This window comes from Diachasma alloeum, unplaced genomic scaffold, assembly GCF_001412515.2.
Source record: "Diachasma alloeum isolate Michigan unplaced genomic scaffold, Dall2.0 Dall_scaffold_00313, whole genome shotgun sequence".
In the NCBI taxonomy this organism is placed as follows: domain Eukaryota; kingdom Metazoa; phylum Arthropoda; class Insecta; order Hymenoptera; family Braconidae; genus Diachasma; species Diachasma alloeum.
In genome coordinates, this window is record NW_021680452.1 from 119,357 (window position 1) to 139,826 (window position 20,470).

At 35.8% G+C, this 20,470-nt stretch overlaps 1 protein-coding gene across 1 annotated transcript in view; it reads right to left on the reverse strand.

Annotated features, from left to right (window-relative positions):
• LOC107039966 (protein kibra) overlaps window positions 1-16,250 on the reverse strand; it is a 119,953-nt gene extending 103,703 nt beyond the window's left edge. Inside the window, exons 1-2 of the mRNA XM_015259846.1 lie at window positions 15,286-16,250; window positions 11,942-12,082 (exon numbers count right to left, since the gene is read on the reverse strand). Coding sequence (XP_015115332.1) covers window positions 11,942-12,069 — 128 coding nt within the window. The 5' untranslated portion in view covers window positions 12,070-12,082; window positions 15,286-16,250. The remainder of the gene's footprint in view (window positions 1-11,941; window positions 12,083-15,285) is intronic.
• Window positions 16,251-20,470: the final 4,220 nt, after the last annotated feature.

The window sequence follows — 20,470 nt, forward strand, 5'->3', positions numbered from 1 at the left end:
TTTCTTGTGAATAAATGTAATGTACACTGATAGAAAGGATTAGTTATTGTTAACGAATGGATTTGGTTGGAGACGAGGGTCTATTCGGTCTCACCAAATGTTCATTCGTTAATAGTTAACAAATGCACATTTGAGAAGCCTTATTTGACTCGATTTTCATTTTTTAAAGTGAACCACTCGTTAGCTATTAACGAATATTCATTTGGTCATATTCAACTCTACCATTCGTTAATAGTTAACGAATTCCGTTCGGAATAAATGAATCAGTCTATCAGTGTAAATAAATAATAATTTCATGTTGGAGAATAAAGAGCGGATGAGCTTTACGACAATCCCTCAAGAGGAATATTTGGAGAGAATTTTACGGACTAGAAAGAAATGTCTCCGTTCCTTCCTCAAGCAATTAATTCAGACGAAAACTGGAAGGAAATTCCTCCAAAAATCAATCGAGGCTTTCGTCTTATGTTAAACGCGCCGAACAACTAGAAAATCCCTCCCTCAAACTCTCGTCAATTCATTCAAAAATGATCCATAAAGGATTCTAGCCATTTTGTTGTAAAATCAATTACTATGAAATAATTGTATGATGACTAATAATTTCATCAATTTGGAACAATTCATGGGGCGGCATATTTGAAGGAGTAAAAAAGGTTTAATTGAGTTTCAAACCAATCAGTTCAGACGAGCACTTGAGGAAATAGAATTGCTGCGTGCAAAGTTCCTCTACTCCAAAGAAAATCTGGCATTTTTCCCTGGATCTAAAAATTCCCAAATTTGGACTCATCCTCCATTTCCTCCCAATTTCGCTCTAAAATCGATCTAGTCCTTCCTGCTATTCTAGCCGCGTCGAACAATTAGAAATCCCTCCTCCAAACTCTCGTAAATTCAGGGCAAATTTAACACCAATTTTTTCGGTAGAATTTCCTTTGATAAAATGCCGACGGCTATTTAAGAAATTGTTCCATTGGTCAAAACTCGTGTGTTTAACTTTAATTCTTTTCGGATGCGGAACGCATTCCAAAACGCATACCAAGGTACTTCACGGTGACCCAAATTAGAGAAAGGTCTCCAGCCTCCCCTAGCAATTATTTTTTTCTCATGTTTCGGTTTTTTTTCGAACGATCAAAGTGGACCGAAATTTCTGAAATTATTTTCTGAATTATTTTTAGGAAATGAAGAATGATTTTTCTCCCCCATTCGTTGATCTTCGTTATGGGGAGTGTCAATTGACAGAAATATGTACCTATATCACCACCCACGGATGCGAGAAAATTGAGACCTCCCACGCGGTGCAGTCGTATCAATACGATTACAGATGAGTCTTTCATAAAAACGTTAAAACTGAAAATTTAATGCTGATAATAAATGGATAGAGAAATGGAAAATATTAGTGGAGATGGGAGAGGCCCTGTACTGGTGGAGATTCTACATGGTTTAGAATTAAAACGCATTCATGATTATCCTTAATTATCGCGAGCATATAACCTACTGGTGTAGCCGGCTTACATAGTAATAACCGTATATGTAATGGCTCATCAACTACGTGACCATCGTGCGTTAAACATCGGTACTTATGGCCCTCCGGGAGTTTCAGTATCATCGTTTTATTTCATATTTCTTTACCGTAATTATTATTATTTTTTTGTAATAATATATCAGAAACGAGGGTTATTCCGAGCTTGTAGAGACGAAGGGACATTGCAGGAATGAAATTCTAGCTGAATTGCACTCCAACATTTTTCCCTTTGTTACTGGAAGGTCATTGGAGACATTATGGATCCCAAATGACAGACATTTCAGAGATTATCCTCTTGTAAATATGCCTGCAATGCTGAAAAAATCTGACAAGAGACATTTTTGCAAACCAAAATTGGAGATTTTTCAGGAACGTTTCATGACCTTTTATTATTATTTCTGAGGTCATTTCATAAATAACAAAGATTTGATTTTTGAAAATAGAATTGAGTACATGAAAGAAGAATTTCGGCTAAAAATCACCTCTATATTAAAAAATTGTGAAACGTATTGCTCTTTTAAGAATCGTCTCCAGAATTTTAGTCGAGATTACACTTCTGCGTAGGAATTACAGTATTTTTATAGAATTTCCACTCGAAATATTGTAATTTTTGACAAACTCATAGCATTTCTACTACACAGAGGAAGAATTTTTTTTTAGTTTTCAGGAAAAAATTTTGTAATTGCGGAAATCTAAAGCCAAATCATAAGTGAAATTTTCTCTTATTTGAAGAAAATGTACCCCAAAAATTAGAGAAAAAAGCTAAAATTCTCAGAAATGTTTACCTGCAACTAGCATAAGTTCAGTTCTTAAATTAACAACATTCTTGTTCTTGAGTTGATAATTTTTCCTATTTTAAAATTCATGTATTCACGATTATAAATCATTTGTTATCAAAGTACATCACCCACCATTTTTACTCAGTTACTGATGAATTAATTTTCAATTATTCTGGAATTTTATCTCTTTCGAATGTTCCTAGTTCAAGAACGGAAAGGTATGTAAGTTGAGAACTCAATGGTTCTCGATTTGAAAAGTTTTTTCACTTGAAATAAGTAGATCTTTGATACTGAATTCAAGGAATTTTTGTTCTGAAATGAAGTAACCACTTTGTTATTCTTAACAGAATGCCTGTTAGGACCCCAAGTTTCTTAAAAACAGCAACTTGATTCTGACAATTGAAAATCTTTTTCCGTGTAGGAGTTTTGGCTGAAAAACTTGACAGGCTTTACGCCACAAGATTACTAAAATTTAGAGATAAATTTTGATAGGATTTTCTTTCCCTGATATTTTCAAATATCTTCAAATCTACAAGCTTTACCAAAACTGATCAATAATATGCATTAATTATAACGATGACTATACAGAAATTTTATAAACATATAGTATATTGTGTTACTAGTGCGTAAAGTTCCATTTTTTCGCACGCACCTGTAACACATCATATTTTTTTTATATTTGCCGAGTTCGCTGTTCGGAACGGTAGCGGGGGTACAGTGATTGTTTTTGTGCATAAGTGCGTAAAGTTCACTTTACGCACGCTCGTGAACGTTGTGCACGGCGTGCGGAAAACAACCGCTTTACACACACTAAACCGTTTCGAAAAATGTACTTTTGAAGCAGGTATCACAAAAAAAATTGTGTGTTGTCATCAAATCGTTGAAGAATATTCCTTCGTCTCACTTAATTAATTAGAGATTAGCAGACATGAATAAAAATGAGCACCTCGATAGAAGAACAAAAGCCATAAAATTTAAGAAATAATCGCGACGATGAGAAAAAATTAATTCTAGGTTGAGGTCAACGGATTTTCGTCATTAAATTCTAACGTAACAAGTTTGAGAAGAGTGGGCCACCCACTCTCGGAGGACTCTAATCCTTTCGAACGGTAGCCGTTACGCTTCGAGTCGTAAATCATTTTTCCATCCTCTAAAAGATCGCCATCGCTTGACGGCTTACAAATTGGTCAACAAAAGGCGATTCGAGGCTTCTTGCCTTTAGCAAAGGTGTAGAGAAAAGGAAAAAAAAGTTATAGTAGGGAAAAAAATATATTCAGGAGGAAAAAAAGAGAAATGTAAGGAGAGGGAGCCTGCGAAAAACGAGTGAGAAAGAGAGGGAAATATTCGGGGACTTGCGTACCTTTCTTGTCCTTTTCAATATCTTTTTTTTCTTTCCATTCGTTTATTTTTTACAGACCCCCCTCCTACGTAAGACCCCCTCGGACTATTTTTAAGGGGGAACCAGTGGGCAATTCTGAGAACTGAAGTCACGTTTCCACGAACGCAAATATCTGAGACTGGGATGGGGATTTACCTGTGCTTTGTGATGTAATGAGGGCATATGTGTGCAAAGCATGATGTTGGGGATAACTATGAGAATAGGTAGATTTCTATGTAAATCAAATGCTTGGAGAGAAGTTTTTACGACGAATTCATGCGAAAATCGTTGGAAAATTTAGGGAACTTGTGTAAATCGTAGGATATCAGCTAAAATGAGGCAATGATTGTCTAATGCCAGTTGAAAATTGTCTCGAATCAAGCCATTTATCATAGTTTATTCATCCCTCTTTCCATCATAATTATTTTGGCGAAGAAAAGAGGGAATTACCTTTAAAAAATGTCTTGATTTGAGTAGTCAAATTGTCGTAATTATGGAGATTATTGGCGAATTTAATCGGGCCGCTGAGACTCACTTACGCTGTTTAGACCCCAACTTGAACGGAACCTTGTTCCACACGAAGGCGAATATCTTTTCAAAATCATCGTTAAAATCTAAACTGAGAAGACAAGAGTTTTTTGAGAAGTACGTCTTTACTTGTATCAAGAAATTCATGACTTGAAAATTACGAAGCGTTCAATTTCACTAAAAAAAAAAATCTTATACCAAGAAATTTTATACTTGTCCGAAAGATGAGGGCAAGACGATTGGTTCATACCAAAAAAACAAGTTCTCAAATAAATTCAAGTGGTTTTTGCATTAAAATATTTTAGAATTGAGGCTAAAAAAATATTAAACGAATTGATTCATTTTTACGTGGTTTGAGATATCACTTTCTTGTCATCAGCGTTATGAAACGTGAAGAAATGATATTTTTAGGGTAATGTCTGTATGTATCCGACAACTTGGGTTTTTGGTGATTAATTTTTAGAAAATTCAACAAAAATACGGTGGAATACGGTGGAGTCCAGTAAACTGATAGAATGATTCATTTATTCCAAACGAGATTCGTTAACTATTAACGAATGGTAGAGTTGAATATGACCAAATGAATATTCGTTAATAGTTAACGAATGGCGAAAGTCAAGTCAAACAAGCCTCCTCAAATATACATTCATTAACTATCAACGAATGAACATTTGGTGGGACCGAGTAGACCCTAACTCCAACCAAAATCCATTCGTTAACAATAACTAATCCGTTCTATCAGTGTAGTTTTTGAGATATAACAACTTGTTTAAATTTCGTTTTTCCTCATCATCTCCGAAACTACTGCATCGATTTCATTTTTTTTTCAAAACACTCGTCTCGATGGCATCTATGCAGGCCAATCAGAATATATAGACTCTTCAATACACAGTTTAGAGATATTGCAGTTTTTCCGTTTTTCATGAAAAATCCTGTACGTACGATAACTTGAGAAAAAAAGGAGATAGCAAGTTGAAATTTGATATGGTTCTCGCTTTTATAATACTAAAGGTTGGTATTTTGGATGGGCGCAATCGCCCGAGCGGTTCCTGAGATATGCAGCCTTTTGTGTAAATATATTTGTTCTGATATTTCATGAACTACTTGACGGATTCCAATTTTTTTTCAAAATACTCGTCTCGGCAGCCACTATCTGGATCAATCAAAAAATATATAGCCGTTCATACAAAGTCTCTAAGGCATCCCCCTTTTTCGTTTTTAAAATTTTTTCATTCTTGTACACACGAAAACTTGAGAAAAAATGGAGATAGCAAGTTGAAATTTGATATGATTATAGCTCTTACAATACTGAAGGTTGGTGTTTTGGACAGGCGCAACGGTCAAGCAGTTTCGGAGATATTCAACCTTTTCTATAAATCTTTTTCATTAAAAGATTGAATATTCTCCTGTAGTCACCCGGTAGCATGTGGTTACGGTTGGATGACTGTTACAAAGATAGGGAATGGCTACGGAGCCATTCGGAAGCTTACTACCAATGGAATCGGTAGAAATAAAACAAAAGGAGACTAATAACGCAAAATGTAACGGTCACATGCCTTCTGTCGCATAGACTCGAACCCCTGCTTGTTTACTTTTTAATTTTAATGTTCATTTTTCGGTGGGAGTTTCTCTTTTTTAGAAGACATTCCCAACCACTAAGAGTATCTTTCTAACGATGTGGTGATTGTTTTTTTTATTGATTACATTTGTTGGTTTCAAAGTGATAAAAATATTCAGATATCTTCACGAGATAATAAAGGACATACAGAAGTTTCCTGTGCATTCGCACCTGGTGAGGAGAAAGTTTTCAGGATGCCACAAGAACCCAGCCCCGCACTCATACACGAATGGCCATCGAACGAGCAGGTTCATCTTTGAATTTCTCATTCGGAATTCCACTGCGCCACGAAATACCATTGGAAGAGGAAAAAAAAACAAAAACGTTGGAATGATTATAATCAACCATCAGTCGTTCCCCTTCCACGTATTTTATCAGTGGGATGGAACTTGGAGTGGACAAACGAGAAGCAAGAAAGTTTGGAATAAAATGCCAAATTTAATTGTCCCCAATTTCGTGCAATTATTTTGTAAGTGACTGAATTAACGTATATTACGTTTCACGAAAATGATAAAATACAAGTGGACTGAATTCTCGTGGATGGACAAATTGATTCAATTCTTTCTTTGCAGACATTAATGTTTAATCATTTTTTACATTTGGTAAAGTGATCATTTTTTATGTTTTCTATGTTTTTTATGTTTTTTTATGTTTTATGTATTTTGCCATGAAATCACTTGCTCTTCACTCCATTGCATAATTACCAAACTATTCGTGTTTCACAACCAAAAAAATCCCGAATTTCGCAAATGTGTTTGGAAGGAAAAAATGTGGAGAAATATAATTTTTTTAATCTCTTCGTTTAGGAGATATTTGCAAACTAATCTACATTCATAATTCTCCTGTTCTCAATGTCTTCAGTACAGAAAAATCTCTTGTCACTTTCTTCAAAATCCACTTGCTTCACAGAAAAAAATTCGGTGAAATGTTCCCTTTTTTTCTACCATTTTTCTACCAACAGCTCAAAAATTGGGTTGTTCGTTTGCAAAAAATTACGTTTCAAAAAAAAACATTTCATCTTTCACCTCACGTTGTTTTTTTCAAATTAAAATCCCTGAAATGCAATTTTGCAACCAATTACCCAGACTGTACAGTGATTTTTTTCTCTATGCAGAATAATCTCCTAAATTTTCTCTATTTTTTTATCATTAAGATTAATATTTTAAGAATAACCAGAATAATCCCACAAGACTTCTCTATTTACTTCAAACCATCTGAGAAAAAATCATTGTGCAATCAGTCGCTTCGTATGCGCATCACGAAGGAAACTCAACTGTGTACGACAAGCAAGAAAAAATCCAGAAATTAATGATTTTTCGGTTGTGTGGGACGAGGTGAGAGCCGAGGCAACGCAACAGTAAGATGAGGAAGCCTCAAGATTTCTCCACCAAAGGCGATAACAGAATGATGAAATTAAGAGGAAAAAAAAATCTCAGAAGAATAAAACTGAAGCCATGTGGATTTCTTAAAATCACTGGAGCCCCTCTTCACCGTTTGTAGTCACTTCCTGTCGTGTTTTTCAAGCGTACAATAGGTATCAGCGAAATTCCAAATATTTCAAATATTCATAGCACGGCAAAGTATCACCGGATATCCGGTTATCTTCAAATGCTTTTTTATCGTTTTCTTTTTTCGCTATTTCAGAGTACACATTGTACAGCCTTGATCAAACGAGTTTTTTTGCGGCACAAACAAACGAGATAAAAAATGTGTCACGGACGTTTCAGTGTGCTTTGATAGTTCTTCTCAAATCTAAGGCCAAACGTTCGAACAAAATTTCTGGTTTGGAGTGGTAAAACGTAGAGACTTGCTCGGTTAATCATGAAATCATCTCCTCCACTGATTCCAGGAGAAATTGTGACAAGAAAGGTTTTGTATGGAGAATTTTCTCAACTACAGAAAAGGTGGAGCGACAATATTTGCTAGATATTTAAAATAATTCTCTTTAAACTCACTTTAAGATTTATTTGTTAATGCGATAATTGTGTCGGTCATAACTTATTTTCTGAAGATTTCAAATTTGTCAAGGAACATTTTCTGCGTCTAATTTTATTAGTTGTTTGATCAATGTTCGATCCATTACACGATTTTCCGATTGATAATCAGATCATGTAGATGATGAATATTTTCAGGAGTAAATGCTAAAGCAATTTTTAGTGGTAAATTTTTCTAACTACAAAAAAGGTCCTTCAACATTTTCTTCTCAACCCACTCATTTCTAAGATATTTTGAAAGTAATCTGAAATGTTGAGGGAAATTGTCAGACAACATTTTTACAAGAAACTCTCTCAGCTACAAAAAGGTTTTTTGATATTTTTTTGCCAAACCACTAGCAGTTTCCGCGATAATTCAAAAATGTTCTGAATCAACTTTGCTCACTCATCTCACGACTCCTCGGTTAATGATAAAATTATCTGGGTAATGAATGATTTCAGAAAAAAAAATACCGAAAAATCTTTTCAATGAAACATTTCCCCAGCTACAAAAATGGTCTTCTAACATTCTGTTCTCAACCCACTAATTTCTGATATATTTTGAACGAATCTGAAACGTTCAAGGAAATTGTCAGACATTTTTACAATGAAGTTTTTCAGATACAAAAAAAATCTTGAGCGTTCCCTCTAAAATCATTTGTTCCTGCGAGAATAGCAATGACCATGGTTAACTGAAATCTTATTTACCCCTTCGATACAGAATTTCAAATTAAATGATAAAATAAAATATACTTTTAAATACTCCCGTAAATGCTACAAAACCCACGTAGCGAGGATAAAAGTCATTAAACGATAATAATCTCCGGGTGAAAAATTGTTTGAGTAAAGTGCCAAGTTATTCAAAATAAAAAAATTGAAAGAATTTCCTCATGAATCTTTTCACTAAACATCACGTTCTGAAATATTTCCCAATCAAAAATTTGGTAAAGTGGAGATGGAATTATTGTGACGAGTGAGACACTTTTATATCATTCATCAGAAATGGTAAAGGATAAATCCATGCGGCATATACTTGAGTTTTTGCAGAATAGCTCCGCATCTAATATAAGGAGAATAGCTAAATTTTCGTAGAGATCCTTTTTTATAGTCCCATCAATGAAGGTGTTTGGACCCTCGCTAATACGACGGTGTCATAAAAATTGTCAATCGATGGTCAAAATTGTCCTGAATAACATAGCAAAATGTTTAGAGAATGTTTAAACGATGTATGATTTAAATTAATTAAAAACCATCGTTTTTCCAACTGTTAGTGCCAAAAACACCAATATTTTCCGCGCAACTCAATCAATTCCAAAACAAAAAATACCAGCGTGTAGAGAAGAAAATTATCTATAACTTTGATGTGGAAACCGATATTCTATAATGCATTGTTGTTCTCTCTATATTATAAAAATCCAAGTCGACTTCTAGTGATCAAAATTAAGACTTTGAAATTATGGGTTACAAGGGTCATGAGGGTCAAAGTAAGGGCAACAAGGATGAGATTAAGGCTTATGTGGCTCAGATTAAAGGTCTCAAGATTAAGGGTCACAAGGGTCAGATTAAGGCTACAAATGGGGTGCAGAAACTAAGGGTCATGAGGATTTCAATATCTCTCTGTATTCTAAAAATCCAAATCGACTTTTGGTGGTGAAAATTTGGTGCTCAAAATTAAAACTCCAAAATTAAGGGTCAAAGAAAATTAAAATAAATTAAAGGTCAAAGGGTTACGCGGGGTATAATGAGGGTCACGAGGGTTAGATTAAGGGTCACAAGGGTCAGAACAGGGATTATGGGGGTCACATGGGGGTTGGCGAGCGGAGCGAGCCGGGGGCCTAGCCTTCTAGTACATAAAAAAATTCAAAATCTCTCTTACCCGAATGATGCCAAACGATCAGCTGATCGCCTGTGGCTGCGTGCGCAGCTCACTCGACGCTATCGAGGACAGCATCGTTCAGGGTAAAAAAAACTTCGAGATTTTTTCATGTGAAAACAATTCATTGTTGAACTTTGGCTCCCACTTTAAATTTATAGAAAATTGTCTCCTCCACACGCTGGTATTTTTTGTTTTCCAATTGATTGAGTTGAGCTGAAGTGCTCAGTGTTTTGGCGATAAACGTTGAAAAACCGATGGCTTTTAATTAATTTGAATAATACGCCGTTTGAACATTCTTCAAACATTTTGATATGCTATTCGGAACCTCTTTTGCCCTACGAATGACAATTTTTCGTACACAGCCGGATAATCATGAGATTTCACATTTTTATCGGCTTAATTGACTGGACTATTAGCTCTTATTCCGTTCCACAAAAATGTTCTAAAAAATTTCTCTGTCTTTCTTGGAACCAGAGATATTTCTCGAAACCTCAACTGGGAGATAAGTCGACTCTATCATTCCGCTACTGAATTCATAGCATTTTAGGTAACGTCTGAATTTTAAAAAACACCAGAGTGAAAGTAAACGCTGGGTTTCGTGACGTTCGCATTCTCAAGATACTTCAGACTTGTTTTTTCTGACATTTTTTTTCAAGGAGAATATGCAAAGAGATTATTTTATCATTAATGTCGCAACGATTTTTGAAGGTTTGAATCAATTGATTACCTGAAAAAGTGCGTTGTAATCATAATAAAATCATAAAGATTCAGTAGCGAGATGATAAAACATCATGTCAATTTTTTACATCTTGTTAAGTATGGAATTATCTCAGTAATGGGTGGCCTCAGGAGAAGATATCAAGAATCATTTCTTGTTGGAAATTTCGGTAGCTACGAAAACGATCTTCTGACATCGTCTTCTACAATCACTCATTCCCGAGATGGAGGAACAGTTAAGTAGAATTCCATTGAATCCATATTTACAATAATGCGAGAAAAATCTTTAAAAATATGAAACAAATATTTTACACATGTCAACGAATTGTTATTATATGTTATTACATTTCGAAGTCAGAACTGAACATCGCGAAATCATTGAGAGGAACAAAATTCGATGAAGGATTGCTCTTACATCTTTTCCCAAACGGTAAAATATCATATGTGACAAATCAGTAAATACTAATCAATATTCCGAAACGTGTTCCACATTTTTTTATATCGAATTTCAAAAAAAAAATCGCCCAATAAATTATTTTCGCAAAAATAATCCAAAATTTTTGGAAGGTTTGAATGAATTGATTGTCTAAACGAGTTCGTCGCAATCATAATAAAATAAAATGAAATAATAAAGCTTTGGCAGCGAGATGATAAAGTATCATGTTAAATATGGAATTATTTCGGTTGAATGCCTTTAGGAGAAATCGTTAAAAGATACTTTCTGTTGGAAATTTCGGCAGCTACACAAAAGATCTTTTGACGTTTCCATCTAAAACCCCTCATTCTCGAGCAGTACCACAAAATTCCACTGATTCTATGCTTTTAATAATCCAAACCCAACTATTTTGAAAATAAAAATCTCTGTAAATATAACAAAATCATTCTAGATATGTAACGAACACTAAAAAATTCTCCGATACTTTTTCCACATTTAAAAGTATGACCTAAAGATAGCGAAACCATTCAAAGAAATGGAATTCGATAAAAGATTCCTTCAACGAGGACTTACGATACAATCGTGGCCAAGACCTCCGCAGAAACAGTAAAACATCATATCTGGCATATCGATCAATATTTCGACGCCTTTTTCATAATTCTCAATGGCAAATTGCATGAAAAAAATCCTGGAATGATAAATGCTCCCGAAAAAAGCACAGAGATGTCGACAGAATTAAAGAAAAATCGTTTTTAAAAAATGTAAAAAAATATGTCAACGATTTTTCACGTTTTCTCCTAGTTACCCACGATATAAACAACAAGCGAAACGCCAGGGGCACGTGCAAAAGTGAGCGCCGGCCCTGGCGCCTGGAATGCGGGCGCGGCGAACGATTGGCCTGACGTTGTGTGCGTGCAGCAGTCCAGCAGCCAAGAGAGGCGAGAGGAGTGCAAACGGACAACCAGAGACGAGTACTTGCATGTGCGTTCGAGAGATGACTAACGTAATTGCAAGAAAAATGCACCAAACCAAAAAGAGAGAAGAAAAAAAATGGAAAAAAGGAAAGAAACAGCAAGAAAAAAAACTGGTCTTGGAGTGCGTGATGTTCAAGCATTCTCACCTGTCTCTAGGATCGATCCAGGTGGTTTTCCGCGTATTATGATCGATGAAGTACGTCTTTCCGTCAAAATCCTGGGCGACGTCCCACCCGTCCGGAAGTGGTATCTCCCCATTCCGTCTCCTTGGCATATTTCACTGCGCTCTAGATTCAGTACAAAACAGAGGGACATTGAGATACATTTAAATAATAAAACATCATTAATCAATTTGTCCTACTTGTGATCTCGTTGTTTATCGACTTTTTTAACAACTTAAACTTTTTTAACGACTTTTTTAACAACGTAAACTGAAATTATTCTTTTGTGAAGTGGGAGAGAACGTGTGGAAGATGCGTTTGAAATTCATTTTTTCATCACGCTGTGCCAAAAAGTAACTTTTTGACTTGAACATCCCTTTTCCACACATTGTGATGAAAAATATCGTTCGATACTCATGGGAAAAATGTTTTTTCACTCGTGGGATTATATCACTCGCCTTCGGCTCGTGCTTTTCCGCACTCGTATCGAAATATACTATTTTGAAACTACTGCTACGTTCACCTCGTGCCGAAAAGTACATTTTGGTTTACTCGTAAATTAAAAATAAACAAAAAGTTTTTTCGTTCAGTTGTAAACGAAAAAGAAACGAAGAAAATACGTCGATTTAACTCTTAGCTGAATTTTCGAGAAATATCTTCGAATCTAAGGGCGATAGCGAAATTGTCGTAATAACCTTTTCTGTAGAGCGAGTTCAGTACTACAAAAAAGGTTATGACAACAATTTTGCTATCTCCCTTAAATTTCGAGATATTCATCGAAAACTGGCTAACAGTCAAAATCGACTTGTACCCCATTATCGCTTCGCTACTCAATTCCGTCTCACTCATATCGAAATATACTATTTTGCTTGTTTTGTAAATATTTTGGAGCGAGGGCTTTAGAAAGATTCGTCAAGAGCCTTTTTGAAAATTGGGCAATTCTTTAGACTAATGGGAGAAATAGTAGAACCAACATTTTTGGTAAAAATAAACAATTGGTTGAAATAAACAATTTTTTTCTTATACACGGGATTTTGTGAGTTTTATTCTCGAATTTATAATGCACCTGTTGGAAGACTCTGAAAATAAACATAAAAAGAGAGAGCAATATGGAAAAATATATTGAACAAAAAGGCCAATGGAAATTCTAAAATTTCAAGTCCCGTAGGAAATTGGAGTATAATGGACAGCTTTGACTTTGTTTTTAATATTCGTTGATAGAAAGGATTAGTTATTGTTAAAAAAATGAATTTGATTGAAGGCTAGGATTCAACTGGACCAATTATTTGGTCATATTCAACTCTACCGTTTATTAATAGTTAACAATAACGAATCTCACTGGCAATAAATGAATCGTTGTATCAGTGTTCATAACTCAGAAACAAATTCATCAATTACCCTATGATTATGACAGAGGGAAACAATGAAACTCCATGAAAAAAAAATCATACAATTTTATAAACAATTCAATAATTCCTTGAAATTTCAGAAAGAGTCAAGTGTCCATGAAGCTGAAACTAGCAGAATATTCGTCAGTGGAAAATTCAATTTAGGGAATGTTTAAGTGTAGGAGAGTCAAATAATCATATGTACAAATGTTTTTCAAGTGCGAAAAAGTTTGTACATTACTTAAAAACATTTGTACACTCCTAGATTCGCCTAAGACAAATCTTCTGCTGTCGAATCATTCGATAGTTTCCGCTTCATCAAATGTCCATTCTTCCCCAATTACCCCTGACCTCATGCTCACATTCGGTCCATAGAGTCTATTTCATTTATGAATAATCAACTTGGATTGGTGAATTAAAATTTTGATGTCAAAATGATGGAGATAACTCTGTCTATCAGTTGAAAAAAAAATCATCGATTGCTTGAAGTTTTGTAAATCTAATGGTTTTAGGAATATTTGCAGAATGTTCTGTATGAAATTGATCTTTCGAAATTGTTCATTTCATCATGTCAGAAGACCATTTGTGGAGAGAAGAGTGAAAAGGTTGCAGGAGACATCTTTCCACATTTTTCGTCAAATCTGATAATTTTAGAGACATTCGTAACATAGTCGAATGAAGTTTTTTGATTCAAATCCTTTTTGTCAACAGTATTGTCACTATTTTACGAATAAAAACCTTTTCTAGTCATTTCAATTGGTGCACAAAAATTAATCTTGACACTTTCAGGTAAATGAAATCGTCTAATTGAATTCTTCGATTCATTTCCACAGCTAGAACGCATCGAGATAGAAATGCCAAAACAAGATTTTTGTCGGCAATTCTAAGGGCTGCGAACACTGAGAAAATTTTTTTCTAATATCCCAAACATATTTTCTTGAGACAAGTAAATTTACTTCAATTGCTTAATTCTCTCAGGCATCTCAACTCACATGACCCGAGAAAGGCCTCATGCTTTAAAATATTCTTGTACTCAAGTATGATTTTGTCGCAAATGAACTTAATTAAATTGCGTAGAAGAATCGTCAATCTTCTAGTTTTTATTGTTTTCATGATGTTTTCGTTATGCACTTTCAATATTGCAATATGTAAAATATTCATGACGTAACGCGGAACGATAGCAATGAATGAAAATTCATTCGAGTTCCGTGAAATGCACACATTCTGAGATTTAAGCCATTGAAAATAATTTACTTCTCTCAAGAAAATATGTTTCAGATATTAGAAATTTTTTTTCTCAGTGAAGAAGACCTGACATTTCTCTCAAAATCTGATAGTCTCAGAGATATTTGTAATGTGCAGCGACCGTCTTGTTCTCCTTTTTCACGAAACGAATTGTCTACAATTTCCAAAATATCTCTGGACCTGCAGGAGTAAAACTACAGAAAAATGTAAAAAATGTCAAGAGCCATAAAAAAGATTCCTCGACATTTATCTCTAAACCTAACAGCCCTTGATATTTTCAATCAAACAACCTAATATTTTCGTAATCATCTTCTGTTCTCCACCTCCTCACAACAGACTTCTGACTTTTATCTTCATTTCTCGACACGAGTAAATATTTAACTATCATCATCATTCCTGGAGTCTTTAACTTGTCAATTAATCCTATTGACTCTTTGAATTCCTGAGTTATTTGTCGTCCAAAATCCAATTCACTGAATCTAACATTCTAAAACTCTCCCAACAAAATTTAGCCTCTCATCTTGGAGCAATCAATAATCCAGTCATTTCTTCAGAGCAAAACCCTCAAATCTTTATCTAAAAATGTAAATGAATGAAAACTGAAGTAGCAAGAGTGAAAATTCCGACTGTCAAAAAATCCCTAAATTCTCAAAAATCTTCTCAATTCCACTCTTGCTACTCCGCCATCATGAATACCTCATTATCATGAGCGGAGTGACGTCAGAGTCCCCGCCTTCAGATTCCTCTAGAGCGGAATTCCACCGTTAACATTGCCGGGAGAAGAAGTCAACAGTGGAAAGGGGTACGGGGGAGAGGGGGGAAGCAGCAGCAGAAGAAGATGCGTGTCTGTTACCAGTTTTTTAAGATGTATATAAATATCACTGGACACGACCCAGGCACTGATCATGAAAAAAAAACAAATCTCCAGAGCTCACAAACTTTCAATTAACAAATCAATTAAAAATGCGCCTTCCAATAATTGAACAAATCCCAGTAATAAACTGCAACCGAAATATTTCTTCACTGAAACCACTCGTCAGGATATACTCAGTAAAAAAAAATCACTCACTTCACCACAACCTGTTTATCCATTCCCCAGAACTCCGAATAAATTCTCAAGTTTTATCCTTTCATTTATCAGTGAGTGCGTTATTCAAACTCTTCCCCAAACTCCCACATAAACTCCGTAAATCGCAGTTTGCTCTCCCCAACTGTTAACAACTACAAACAATTAAAACAGTCGTATTGAGCTGAAAAAGCTCCTGAAACCGTACTCCCGTGCACTGGATAAACTCGAAAAAGCTCTCTGAACCACTGCCACTCGGCGAACAATCACGTCAAATACGAATCTGCGAGCGTCTTTTCGAGCTGCCTGGCACACACTCACTGTCAGATTCTCAAAAAATCACTGGGTCCCCCGGTTCACCTCAATTATTTCGCCTCCTCGCCGAAAAATTTCGCAGCACAGAACAAATCACAAACCCGTGAAGCACAACACCGACCTGTCTCGTTTTCTTCCCTCTATTTTTTATGACAAAAAAAGTAATAATAAATGGTAGAGAGGTGCAAAAACGAGGAAAAGTCCCGTGAAAATGTAACGACACAGACAGTATTTAGTGTCTACTCGCCAGCAACGAGCATGCCGGGAGTTCGAGACATGCCTGAACGTTTCATGCCGTGGCGAGCGAGGCTCTTTCTCAACCCGCGCCCCCTCTCTCTCTCTTCAGCTTTTCCTACTTGGTTGGCACTGTCTCTCACTCTTGCACACCCGAGTCGAGTATTTTTTCCATCTCTATTCCACTCGTATGAAATAAACACACCGTTACGGTCGCTCTTCAACTGTATGGATAAAATACATCGTCGCCTCCTCCTCCTCCTGCGCCTCGTCTACCTCTCTCAGTCGTTCCCCCTCTCCACACACCCGCGACGTTTGGCGGTATCCCACTGTCACGTTTCCCCCACTGGTGGGGACAGTATAAGACGGTTTCTCGTGTCTCTGACCGCTGTGCACGAATGACGACGGCTACACGCGACGCGAACCGAAGGAAGGACTCGCGTTTGCCCTTTTCCCCGTGGTTTGCGTGTTTTCCGGGGGGTTTTGGGGGGAGCCACTGGACGAGCGGGAGTTTGGAATCGGGGAGGTGGTTGAGCGCGCGCAGGTGGATCGACTCGGGCTCGGGAGGGGGTGGCGACGCCACGACATCTCGCGGGGGAGAGCGCTGGCCAAGGAGGAATGTGGCGCGTGTCGGGGATTTTTTTGGAATTTTTTCGGATCGGGAATAGAGATGCGGAATGACCGTCATTTTTCCTTTCGGGCTGGTCGCACGTAAATTACCGGTTCTGAAGGTTTTCTCACTCTGAGCAAATTTTGTATGCAAAATTACCGGCACGGTTAAGCTCCGTCAGACGTGAGCGAAAATTATTAAAAATTGTCTATGTATATTGCTAGAAATTTTTTGAAATTTCGTGGAAGATATTGTAGTAAATCTCGGGGGAGTGACGTTGAATTGAATTTAGGGAGAAAATGGTTATGAAATTTCAAGTTTTGAGTAGAATTTTCAGTGAACATGAATATTCAGAAACAAAATTACATGAATTTTCAATTTTTCCCGGAGTTTTCCTGATTTTTCTGAATTTTCACAGAATAATTGAACTGAAAAATCAAGTATTTTACTGATTCCCAGATTGTTTGAACAGAAAATCAATGGAATAGTTGATTTTTCAATGACAAGATTTCCTAACATTTCAGTGGAACTTAAACACGATAAAAATTCCCGGTATTTCGCACGGAACAGTGTAGTTGCAAATTGGCCGTCATTTTTATTTCGGTCATTTTGCTTGTAGATAAGCATTCCACTGAAGAAAAAATAGCCGAAGGACAAGGGGGAAAAATCATAAAATCTCAGATTTCACCGAAAATTCAAGAAAATTCCAAAATTTTGAGAAGCATGAATCCCAAAATTCTTCAAGTTATTTGAATTTTCAATAAAAACATCAATATTCAGCGCCAAATTACTCTACATTTTCCAATAATTGAAAATTCAAGGATATGTTTAGCAGAATTTTTCGGTTTTCTTTTAATTTTCGTTAATAAAAAATTAATATCTATTAATTTTGGGACATCGAACAATCATCAATTATAAATTAAGTTAAATTTTGCATTAGTTGATAACTGGTTCATATTACCCAACAATATTGAGATTATTAAATTAACCATCACTTAAATATTCAAATTCCGAATCATTTTATAAATCAATAATTAAGTTCGGAAGATTGACGATTATATAGCTAATGGAAAATCCTTTTATGAAAGTTAGAAGTATTTACTCAATAGTTAATTGACAATTTCATATGGGCAATTACGTAATTCATTGTCAATTGAAAATTTAAATTATTAATTATTTTATTACTTTTGAAATTTCAGTGAACATAAGTTAATTATTGTAAAGTGGAAATTCTGATCATATTACTAAACTAATGATGGATGCCGATTCCTGTTCGGAGAGATGCGAACAAGTGATTATTTCAAAAGTCAGGGGAGATTGTTTTGGAATATCGTGGGGATGAAGGAGTTGGCGAAATTTGATGGAAATTTTTTTTTTTACAGAGGAATTTAAAATAGTATATTTCTATACGAGTACGTAAAGGTGTTTTTTAATACGCTCCGCGGGCACAAAATTGCATATTACGCACTAGTGATGAAAAAGGGCGTTTAACATTTTCTCGTACAATTACGTTTTTGGGGGATGATTAGCCACCTTTTTTCATTTTTCTTATGCATGACGTCAGAGCGGTAGAAGCGATTAAGGTAGGATCAACCCTTTTACTATGGGTTACAGTGTACCCGTTACGCCGCTTCACAGGGAAAAAAAGTTTTCATTTTCCGGAGCACGTCACTGATTTTCAGGAATATATTACGGAGGGTAGGGCAAAACCGACCTGGCGGACAAAACCGACCGCAGGGCAAAACGGACCACTGACAGAAAATTGATAATTTTTTTATTTTTTTGATAGTTTCAAAAATTCAAAATCATTTGTGGTTTGAGGTGATTAGCAAATCTGATCAAATTGTGGTTCAACGACACAATTCTTATCTATAAAAGCCCTGTGACGGTTATGATCCTGAAACTCACTTTTAATTCAACACATTCAGTGTTCCTGATTTGAAGGAAAGAAAAAAAAAATTACCAATTTTCTGTCAGTGGTGCGTTTTTCCCCGCGGTCCGTTTTGCCCCACCCTCCCCTACTGATTGCTAGGCACTTGTGAATTATTTTCAGGAATTGATCATCAATTATTAGAGATTCGCGATTGTGAAACTCAGTGATTGCAAAAATTCTGAAATTTGGTGATTTTGCCACCAATTTTCAGTGACATTATCACTGATTCCTAGTGATATCGTGATTGATTTCAGAGATATTATCACTAGCTTTTGTTACAATACGGTCGTTACGCTAAAAAATAATGTTCATCACTCCGCCGATTCGTTTTTCGAGTAAAAATTTTTCAAAGTACTTTTTTCGCATGATTTTTCCTCAGGAATCAGATTTTGAAGGCTAAAATGGTGTCCAACCGCTCAATATGAGAGTTTTGAGGTTTTTGTAACTGGAAATTAAACCTAAAAAATTCGGTAGGCGGAAAAAATAGACCAGGAAAAAATAGCCCACACACCCAAAACGTGCTAAAACCCACCCAACTAAAAAATTTCCCTTGGTCTCTTTTTTCCATGGTCTATTTTTTCCGGGATTCGAAAAATACGAATGGGTTGTTGTAAAACTTTATAAGCTACAAGAAATGTCTGCAGACATTCTTAGTGAACCTTTTTTGTTGATGATCTCAGAAAAGTAAAAACTCGTGGAAATGATAGGTAGATTAGATTACCGGGACCGCTTTCTTTACTTAAAAATTGCGTGAACGCAAACACTGGTTATCTTGCGAATATCTTAAAAATGAAGAATTTTTCATGAATTCATCCAACATTTTTTTGAGTTCAAACAAAGAGACAATCTTTTGACTTTCGCTAGTTCCGCAGTCACTTGGAAAGGAAATGAAAAAATTTCATTCCTCAATTTGTGTTTACGATTAAACCTTGAGAAATACAAACTCATGGAATTAATGAGCAGATTGCATTACCAGAAGTGTGCTTCCTTTATTCAAATTTTACTGATTCAGCAGTTTTCTAGAGTCCACAAAATTTAAGTGTCGATTACGTTGCCAAAACTTTGTAAATGAAAAGGTTTGGACGGATTCATCAGGTTGTAGGAATGTGTTCGACATTTTTTTGTTAAACCTTGTTTGTTGATAATCTTAAAAGAATGGAAACTCATGGAAGTGGTGGTTAGATTAGATTACCGGAACTGTTTTCTTTATTTGAATATGACTGACTCAACAAAATTCTTGAATCTGCAGAACTTGAGCTGAGATTATACCGCGCAAATCTTGGGCGTGAATAAGTTTTGATGAATTCATCACGAGATTTTTTCTGTCATTAGGCCCGATAAACCGCGGTTCTACCCTCGCTTCGCTCGGTTATCTTAAAATTCAGGCGATTTATTCGCGCAATGACATAAAATATTGTATGTCACACGGTGATAAAAGTATTATCTGACTCATGTGATTGTAAATTCGTTGTAAAAAAAATTGAAATCTATGTAGACTCTCGCCTTCGGCTCGGATTATAATAGTATATTGTGTTACTAGTGCGTAAAGTCTTCCACTTTTTCACACGCACGTGTAACACATCCGATTTTTTGCGGTACCTGCCGAGTTCACTGTTCGGACCAGTAGTGGGGGTAATGTGGTTGTTTCTGTGCACGAGTGCGTGAAGTTTAAGAGCGTGCGTAAAAGGAATTTTGAGTGCATAACTTTCAAAATAATCCAAGA